Below are 9,853 nucleotides of genomic sequence, written 5' to 3'. Positions count from 1 at the left end.
AGTGATTGTAATGCATTTGCTTATTACAAAATAAGCAGTATTTTTGGAGCAGTGGGAAGGAGAAAGGGAAGATCACTGTCACTACTGAGGTTGCCAGGGTTCTGACTGGGAATCATGCCAACTTCTATTTCTGCCTTAATTGTATTCCTGAGGAGTTACAATTACCTAGGTATATAAATTGGATACATGTAGCTTTACCCCTGCATTGATCAGGGCATAGTTACCTTGTCTTTTCAAGGTCGAGTCTTTCTTGCAGTTTTAGCTATTTGCAAATTTGCCTACTGAAAAATAACTGAGATTGCTATTGAATTACAGAAAGAGACAAGAGTGTTATAAAGAGCAGGCTGGCTGTATTAACTTAGAAAGATGAAGCCTCTGGTAACAGTTTAGGTAATGTCTGTTTCTTAAAAATGGTACAAGGTGGAAAACTTGTTTTCCAGCCTTTGTGTCTGACACTTTTTTTTTACTTGATGATGCAATGTTCAGGAAGTCTTCGTCTCATTTTAGCAAAGAAGTGTTTCCTAGTGTGTTTTATGTTCATCAATGAAACTTCCTTCAGGTTCTTCTACAATTATGTTTACACGCATTCCACTTCATTTTGAATTAATGCTGCATTAATGATGAAAACTTTATGGGGGCTAACTCCACAGAAGGAATATTCCGATGACACTCCAGTTGTAAAGAAAAGGGATTAAAGCTCTCTGAGGAAAGCAGGCTCAAGAGCTGCTACAGAAGAGAAAGCTTTTGTAAAAGTGTGTCTGATACTACTCTTGTAGCCTCTTTTATAAAGATGAGAATGTTGAATTGCACTTGCAGATAATATTTGACTCAAAGTATTTTTAAAAATATGTCTGATTTCCTTAAAGAGACAGTTTGAAAGCAAGATGTTGCATGGTTGTGGTTAACTGCACTGCAGTGTGGCTCAATGGAATGGATGTACTAAGCATAAGAGAACGTAGCTTTAGAATATATTCTGTGCAGGTGAGGTGAAGAAACATAGGCTGGGTAACTTTAATAGGCAGCTTTAACTGAAAATGCCACTTTTGTAGGAAGTCAATGATAATTTGGTATTGATTTTATTTAATATTTTCTAAGACTTGGTGGCACACATTTAGTAGATAGCAGATAAATAAAATGTAAATGCATGATCTCTAATTCCTAAATCTTCCATAAAGATATTTATTCATCAAGTTTAAATATTTAAGGTGACAGAAATTCTTTGACATTGAGAAGAATATTTCAATAGACTCCACTCATCTATTTAAAATGTCCACTGTATGTTTTTCAGTATTTTAAACTGCTCCTCTCTGCTTTGTGTACCAGCTGTACAGTCATTTCTCAGTGCAAATTAAGGCATTGCTTTTACCTTGCTCATAAAAAAAAATCTGTTATGAGATACTCTTTCATAGTAACTGATTTGTGCCCAGTAATATGGTAGTAGTCAGTATTTTTTGCGTTGGATTTTTTTTTCCTTGTTTGTTGAGGTTTTTTTTTTAGTTTAGTATTTTTAAGATTAGATATTTTCATCAAGTCAGTCTGTTTCTGATAGAAAATCACTATTGTGTTAATATTCTCACAACTTGCTCTTTCACTTCTGTATCAGGGTGATGCAATAAAGATGCCAGTTTCTGAGCAAATTGGGTAGAGTCCCTACAGAGTGTAAAGAAAATTGAATCTTCACTGTATTGGTCTTGAATCACGGTGCCATCTTCATTGTTCATGTTCTTTTTCAAGTTTGCTGCTAACACCAGGGCTCTAAGCAGAATATCTCTGTTTATATGGCTGTCAAAAAGTAACAGCAATGACGGCACCTAGGATATTCAAGAAATAATCCATACTTAATCACCAGCACAAAATAGATGTAACTAAATCTCCCAGCTTAAAAAAATTGGGAAAAAATCTGCACCTAAGCCATCTAAACCAGAAACCCTATGAAATACCAGAACTCCATACACTGTGAAAGCACTCCAGACACTTGCACAACACAAACATTTCCACTTTGGAAAAGACTGGCTTGTGCATCACACACTAATAAATGCTTTGTACTTTCAGTCTTCAAAATGTGGCTAGCTGGAAAATTCCCATTGGGAAGAGAGGGTCTCCTTTCTCTCTCCATAATGTTGCTTTTGCCCTCTGCAGTGATCTGAATGTTTTTGTCAGCACATCTGATAAACAAGAAAAGGCTACACTTCTAACAAAGAATTGAAGATTTAGCCGCCCTAATATTGTTTTAGTAATGAAAAGCTGGTATTATCTAGACTTGCTTTGCTCACAGCTGAGAGCTCAAAAATAAAAGCCACTCTATGTTTTAAGGAATTGACTCTGGGGAGAGGGAGGAGGATGCAGCACCATTTCAGTCCCTAACTCTGTTTTGGTGTGAGGAAAGGATATAACTGACATAAACCTGTATGCCAAAGCCAGCAGTAGCTAATGTCAGATAAAGTTCTCCACGAAGATGTAAGGAAATACACAGGGAAGGTTCAGATTGCAGGGCTCAGAGACACAGTTTCATGGCTGCATTTAAGTAAAGAGGTGAGGAATTTCAGTGGAATTTGGTCGTGTTGGGTACAGTATGTTAGCTACAGAAACAGCTGCTGAGAAGGTTTTACTTGATGTTTGTACCTGGTCTTCAATTTAAGTACTGGCTGCATGTAAGGAAATGAAGTTTGGTGTTTGGGTTTCTTTTGATACTTGCCAGGGTGCATTGTGTAGGCACCCAAAAGTTCATGAGTTTCCACCCCTTCAGTGGAAAGGGAAGGTGAGAACAGGTTTCTGGATGTCACTGATTATTTGGAATGCTACACTGGAAGTATGACCAGGTGTCTTCCAGGACACAGGCCCTGTGACTCCCCCTCTGCAAGTCTGGTGTCTGTATTACACTACATTCTGGAAGAAAGCTGGCCTGTGAAAGAATGTATGCATCTAGCTACTAATTTTAGTGAACCAAGTACTTCCTAGAGTTTAACTCCGGAGTTGCATATATACTTGTAATATGTTAAAACTTTTCTAATGCCTACACATATCTACACACGTACAAATGCTAAAAATATAATGCAATAGCAAGAACCTTACTTGAGCTTTGAGAAGATGTCTTGTCATGTCTGGATTTGCAGATAAGTTCACAAGTACTTTCAAAACCTGAAGCTGAAATGAAGAACATCAAAGTTCATTGCCAAGCTCCAAAAGCAGTAAGCACAGTTGTAATGGGCATCACTCATGTCAGTGTTGACTTGGAGAGGAAAAGGTAGAATGGGTTAACTAATATCTTGAGTTGTGTGCTTCAGTCTTTGGTGTAGAAAAAAACAGCTTGTGGAGTCACTAGCACCTCTCTACTAAGTACAGATATTTCAGAGGCAAATTCAGTTTGCCGTAAACATCAAAATAAGGCAATATCTGTTTACAACTTGCAGTAGGCAAAATATGGGATATTTTTAAAATATACAGAGGATGGTTAAGTCCTGTATTTAAAATGTGATTAGAAGCATATACAAGTACACCTTTGTACTTCCGTGGACCCTGTGACATTAATCTTCTAACTAAACACTAGGAAAAGACCTAATGCTATTTGTTGTACTTAAGTAAAACAAGTCTGCTAAGTTTAGTGGAGATTTGTGTTTTGGAAAGCTAGTTTTGATCTGATAGAGCAACTGAAGACACTGATATTGACAGTACTGTGACATCTTATAAACACTGGATTTGGTCCCTAGTGGAAGCTTTTCTGTTCTTTCAATATTACAATAATTCACAAATAAGCACAATTTCCTAATGCAGTCATTAGAGTAGAAGAGATATAATAAACATAAGGAAACGGAAAGCCGTATCATTGCTTGGCATGTTTCGCTAAAGAGATTCATGCATTGGTGAAGCCTTTCACATCCTCCTTGCTCTGTGATGCAGCAGCAATGTTCAGCAAGCAGAAAAGAATTCTGGAGTTGCTATAGCAAAGGCCAGGAGGAATGTACACAGCACTGATCTGGTAAAGCTTCAGCCCAGTGGTTCTACTATCAAGATTTCTTTCCTCGTCTCTTTCTGAATGTACATTGAGAAAGTAATATAGATTCATATTTTATGTACTATCTGCCATCATTAATTAATATTTGACCTACTAAGCAGTCTAAAACATTTTAATAACAGTAAAAAGGAGGCAAGTAAAGCAGCTTCACAAATGGTTAGTAACAATACACTAACCAGTACCTGTGTCCTTTCAGTTCCTTCTGAAAGCAAATGTAGAAAGCAGGGAATTGAGTTGATCATCTTGTGGTGGTAGTCACTGGTAACAGACATATTTGTCAACAACCTGAGTCCAGCTAGCTGCAGGTCAGAGTTCAGGGGAGCAGACTCAATGTTCCTACAAACTTGCGTAATGTACACCTGGTGAAAAAAGGAAGGAGATAAAGAGAAGATGGTTTGGGATACAGGGAGATTTTCTATTCACAAACAGTGTCAGTGGCCTAGCCACAGTAGCGTAAATACCTCTTGAACACTGCTGGCTGAACACATAACCTGATGAAGGTTCTTGGAAACAAGTACTTTTTTGTTTTGTTTTGAATATATTCAAACATTCTATTGGCATGATAGAAGCAGACATTCAGAATTACGCCCGCTAACCTTCCCGATGCATAAATTGCTCTGAAAATCCGAGCTGCTCCGACTCCATCTCAGAAGCGGCACATTTGCATTAAGGAGTGCTTTAAAAAATCACTTACAGCAACTAACATCTTCTTACATATTGAAAAAAAGCTAAGGACAACTCTGGGAATGCCATCCTTTCTTCCAACCATGCGGCCCATTCAGCACAGTACTCCTCAGAACAGTGATGACAACAGACACGAGCAACTCTTATTTACCAAATTTTCTCTGGGTGATAGTATAAAACAAATTTTGGGTGTTCAAACTAAGAAAAAAATTACTTTGCCTTTACCAAAGGAGTTGTTTTTTATCTGTACAGTTACGGAAATATTTGCTGTTGGCAAGCAAGTTGCTCAGTGCTAAAGATGCTGCAAATGACCACGTACAAACTGCCTTTTCGTCAAGCTAATGAAAAAAACTAGTAAAAATCTTCAAATCTCCACCAGCTCACTGCTTGGACACTTCTTGATTCATTGATTAATCTGATAATATCAAAAGTGAATGCTTTGTGGATGGTTGGTCCTTTCATATCCATACCATCTCCTACATTTAACAGTAGGACTTATCATTATTACACATTATTCTTTCAAGATGAAAGTATCACCTGGAAAAAATGGTCTAATACAAACTCAAGGGATCAATTACTGTTTTCTCCTCCCTTGCCCAAGGAGTCAACCTAAGTTCAGCCTGCAGTCCATCCTACCACACAACCAGTGCTGATGTTCTAGACATGTTTGAAAACCATCTTCCCTCACATTAATCTTTCTATAGACTTAGCAGCACAATCTCTTTAATAGCATTTGGTGAAAGTTGAACACAAACTGGCTAGTTTTGTAACTGTCTTTTAAAAAGATATGTGCCAGTGATATAATGCACTGTTAAGTTATACTTTTGGCCTTGGGGTGCACAGATCATACAGACCTGCTGCCTCGTATGTCTAATATCAAAACAGTTGTATTTAACAAATATGCTGAAAGCCCTGTACTAACTCCTGTCTCTCAATTACTTTGATTCTTCCGTTTAAAAACCTTACCTGTATCTCTTCCTGATTTTTAATATTCATACTCAAATTATTAAGTGCATTTAGTGCTTTTTCTTTAACTTTGGGAACGCAGTCTGAGAGCATCCCTCCAATAACAGAAAGGCCATCCAAATTTCGGATAATATCCTGAAATATAAAATGTATTTAATAAGATTATTAAAAAATTAAATTAAAGGCTGAAGGCCTTCCTGAAAGTTTCCATTTTAATGCAAATAGAATGTGTGAATGAAAACTTCCAGAACAGACTACTCTGTTTAATGGCTTCCACTGAAATTAAGAATAGTCCTGCTTAAGGCCAAGCATTTTGGATATTACTTGTCAATGGCACAACACCTTTACTTCTAAAAGTTGTCCTGCAAACCATTCTTAAAGCATTTTAGAATATAAAAAAGGTAATTATTGTGTAATGAGTTTTTAGAGCAGCTGAGCCATGTCAGAGCACCTAAAAGTCCTGACTGAACAGAACAGACTTCTAAGCTGCAGCTTTCTTTATATTACTATGAGTACAAGTTCTAAAACTTTATTTTTCTTTTCCATTACACTTGATATATTTTTTAAAACTTTCTCAATTGAGACTGTAACCATCACTGAAAAAAAACCTGCGCTGGTTGAAAAATGGGCCAATGGGCCTAGGGATTCAGTTCTGTTCTGAGAGATTTATATTAAGAAAATAGTCCTGAGAATCCAGAATAGACAGCTGTTGTGAGTACCATACAAAAAGGGGAATAAGAGAGAGAGGGAAAAAAAGGGTGGGTCCCTGGAGACTAAACCTCTATAAAAGCATAGGTAGCTGGAAAGTTGCTAAGATGTAAATGGCATACAAATTTGTAAAGATAAAAAATTAGTTTAAATTATCTCAAGCCTGATCCTGAAAATATTTAACCCATCCTCAATTTAATCCTTTCATTAACATAACAGTAAGCAACAGAAGATATATTTACAGCACTGAAAATACAGAACTCTGTACAGACTTGAAGTACAAACAGCAAGCTTAGGTTAAGTGTTGTGAAGCTGGTAAACTTATATGATTTGGGCTAGCAGAAATTAAGGAATAGAGATAAAACAGATCTTAGAACACAAGCTATCCTAGCTCTCAGTCCTCTGTCACTCTTCAGCAAAACAGTACCTCTCATCTCCCATACTGGGTGGTATTGAAACACTGTTTTTTTCTGCAGAACAATACTTACTTGATTTACAGAGAATGCAGCACTGTTGCTGAGAGTGATTAAAGCCTGCTCTTGAATTAATGGATCATCTGTGGCCTGGAGCAAATGAATAAGTTTCTGTAGAGTATCCACATCCATGGCATGGCTTGGCACTGGAAGGCTATTGTCTGTAAGTATTTAAAAATAAAAAAAAAAACAAGTTTGAGACATTTCACCTAGCTCACTTAACATTTTTTACAAAGCTGAGGTCTAGCACTCAGTTGTAGGCTACATTGTTCTAAGTTTGATTGTACACCATATAATGACAAAAAGACTGTTTTACTTCACCAAGACTTCTGTCCTTTTTCTTGAGTCCTCTACCTACCTCTTTTCAAAGTAGAAATAAAAGGAATGCATAATAAGAGCTTGGGGCACATTACTATTTGGTTAACCAACAGCAAACCTCCCCTTCAAAATTACTAGGAATATTCACCAAACCTGATAACTTTTCCTTGTGTTGTCTGAAATGAAATGTGGAAATCTGTCTGAGCGCTGTAGGAAAAGAAAATAAAACCGGCGACTCAGACTATCATTTCAGAAAATATGATAATGATGTTTTGCTTGTACCCTGAAGTCCTTTTACAAAGCAACCACCACAGTGTTAAGAACAGCATCACTTGGCTCACCACGGAAGGCTGTTTCTGAGTCAGAATGATGTCATGGAGTACCTAGTTTTCATAAAAGGGAGACACAGATGCCATCAAAGACCATTTTCGGTCAGATTAGACACAGAACTATTTAGCTAGCTGAATAGCTTGAAGACCCGATCTATGACTACAGCACTAGTCACAGGTGATTTCAAATGACTTTTGAGCTACCCAGTCCTTTATAATTCCATATATTTGCTGCCATCATCTCACCAGGCAAACGCCAATGTATTCTTTGGTGGAAGGGGAAAGAGGTCAAAGTTAATTACAATAATCCAAGAGCTAACTTGAAAAACGAACAGATTTTTATCTTAGAATCATATTATCATTGAGGTTGGAAAAGAACTTTAAGATCGTCAAGTCCAACCATCAGCCCAACACTACTGTGCCTATTAAACCATATCACCAAGTGCCGCGTCTACATGCTTTTTGAACACCTCCAGGGATGGTGACTCCACAGCATCCCTGGGCAGCCTGTTCCAGTGCTTGATCACTCTTTCTGTAAAGAAATTTTTCCTAATATCCAATCTAAACCTCCTTTGGCACAACTTGAGGCCATTTCCTCTTGTCCTATCACTTGTTATTTGGGCAAAGAGAATGCCCACCTCACTACAACCTCCTTTCATGTAGTTGTAAAGAGCAATAAGGTTTCCCCTCAGCCTCCTCTTCTCCAAGATAAAGAACTCCAGTGTCCTCAGCTGGTCCTCATATAACTGTTGCTTCAGACCCTTCACCAGCTTTGGTGCTTCATCTAAACAGTTGGTGAAGGGTCTGGAGGGGAAATTGTATGAGTAATGGCTGAAGTCACTTGGTCTGTTCAGCCTGGAGGAGACTTGAGGGGAGACCTCATAGCAGTGTACTGCTTCCTCACTAGGGAAGGAGGAAGAACTGATCTCTTCTCTCTGGTAACCAATGATAACACACAAGGAAATGACAGGAAGATGTCCCAGAGGAGGTTTAGGTTGGCTATTAGGAAAAGGCTCTTCAGTCAGAGGGTGGTGGAGCACAGGAACAGGTTCCCCAGGGAAGCAGTCATGGCACCAAGCCTGACAGTATTCAAGAAGCATTTGGACAATGCTCTCAGACACATGGTGTGAATGTTGGGGTTGTCCTATGCAGGAGTTGGAATCAATGACAGTGGTGAGGCACTGGCCCAGGTTGCCCAGGGAAGCTGTGGCTGCCCCATCCCTGGAGGTGTTCAAGGCCAGGCTGGATGGGCCTTGGGCAGCCTGGGCTGGTGGGATGTCCCTGCCCATGGCAGGGGAGTTGGAGCTGGATGGTCTTTAAGGTCCCTTCCAACCCAAACCATTCTATGATCCTTGTGGGTCCCTTCCAGCTCAGGTCATTCTGCAATTCCGCGTAAACACTTTTTTAGGCTTTAAATTACAGAGGAACATAAATCACTGCAATAGGGGAAGAGCAAATCACCCTATTAAGTAAATACAGAATGGACATGTTCCTTAGGGGGGCTTGAACAAAAATAAAGGAGGCTTTATAATAACTAAAACACGCTCTGAAGCCTGCCCCCCGCCGCCCCTCACCTGCCCGCCGCCCCAGGCCGTACCAGGCGCCCGCCCCGAGCGCCGCCGCCGCCGCCACCAACGCCGCCCCGCGCCAGCCCCACATCGGCACCGGCCCACAGCGCCCCGGCCCTCACCCACCCGCCGCCGAAAACACCGCCCCATCCGGCTCCACCTCCCGGCTGCGGCCGGGCTGGGGCCCTGCCCCGCGGGGGGAGCGGCGGCTCCGCCCAGGGGTGTCCGGCGGTGCTCCCAGGGTTGTCCGAAGGTTGAGGCCTACGGGATGCCTGCTGGATGAGGGAAAGGCTGTGGATGTATCTTCCTGGACTTCAGTAAAGCCTTTGACACAGTTTCTCAGAGCATTCTGCTTCGGAAACTGTCAGCCTCTGGCCTGGACAGGCGCACACTCTCCTGGGTGGAAAACTGGTTGGCTGGCCGGGCCCAGAGAGTGGTGGGAAATGGTGTGAAATCCAGCTGGAGGCCAGTGACAATTGAGGTTCCCCAGGGCTCAGTGCTGGGTCCAGCCCTGTTCAATGTCTTTATCAATGACCTGGATGAAGGCATCGAGTGCACCCTTAGCAAGTTTGCAGATGACACTAAGCTGGGTGGAAGTGTGGATCTGCTGGAGGGTCGGGAGGCTCTGCAAAGGGACCTGAACAGGCTGGACCACTGGGCAGAGTCCAATGGCATGAGGTTTAACAAGGCCAAATGCCGGGTCCTGCACTTGGGGCACAACAACCCTGTGCAGTGCTACAGACTAGGAGAAGTCTGTCTAGAAAGCTGCCTGGAGGAGAGGGACCTGGGGGTGTT

At 40.7% G+C, this 9,853-nt stretch overlaps 1 protein-coding gene across 1 annotated transcript; it reads right to left on the bottom strand.

Moving 5' to 3' along the window:
* Positions 1–1,301: 1,301 nt before the first annotated feature.
* Positions 1,302–9,149, bottom strand: ARMC10 (armadillo repeat containing 10). The gene is made up of 6 exons (XM_069849743.1): positions 9,065–9,149; positions 6,859–7,004; positions 5,663–5,797; positions 4,195–4,371; positions 3,073–3,144; positions 1,302–1,811 (listed from the first exon to the last, which is right to left on the bottom strand). Exons 1-6 carry the CDS (start codon positions 9,147–9,149, stop codon positions 1,557–1,559), a joined length of 870 nt encoding a protein of 289 aa, XP_069705844.1. The 3' UTR covers positions 1,302–1,556.
* Positions 9,150–9,853: the final 704 nt, after the last annotated feature.

Source organism: Phaenicophaeus curvirostris, chromosome 1 (assembly GCF_032191515.1).
Source record: "Phaenicophaeus curvirostris isolate KB17595 chromosome 1, BPBGC_Pcur_1.0, whole genome shotgun sequence".
Classification (NCBI taxonomy): Eukaryota; Metazoa; Chordata; class Aves; order Cuculiformes; family Cuculidae; genus Phaenicophaeus; species Phaenicophaeus curvirostris.
This window is presented reverse-complemented; position numbering and strand designations above follow the sequence as displayed.

Bases quoted from the DNA above. Each gene is read 5' to 3' on its own strand.
- ARMC10 (XM_069849743.1), bottom strand. From the start codon at position 9,149: ATGTGGGGCTGGCGCGGGGCGGCGTTGGTGGCGGCGGCGGCGGCGCTC. The intron at 5,798-6,858 runs GTAAGTATTGTT...TTTATATTTCAG, and splicing joins CTGCATTCTCTGTAAATCAA to GATATTATCCGAAATTTGGA. The intron at 3,145-4,194 runs GTACTGGTTAGT...TCTTCATTTCAG, and splicing joins AAGGAACTGAAAGGACACAG to CTTCAGGTTTTGAAAGTACT.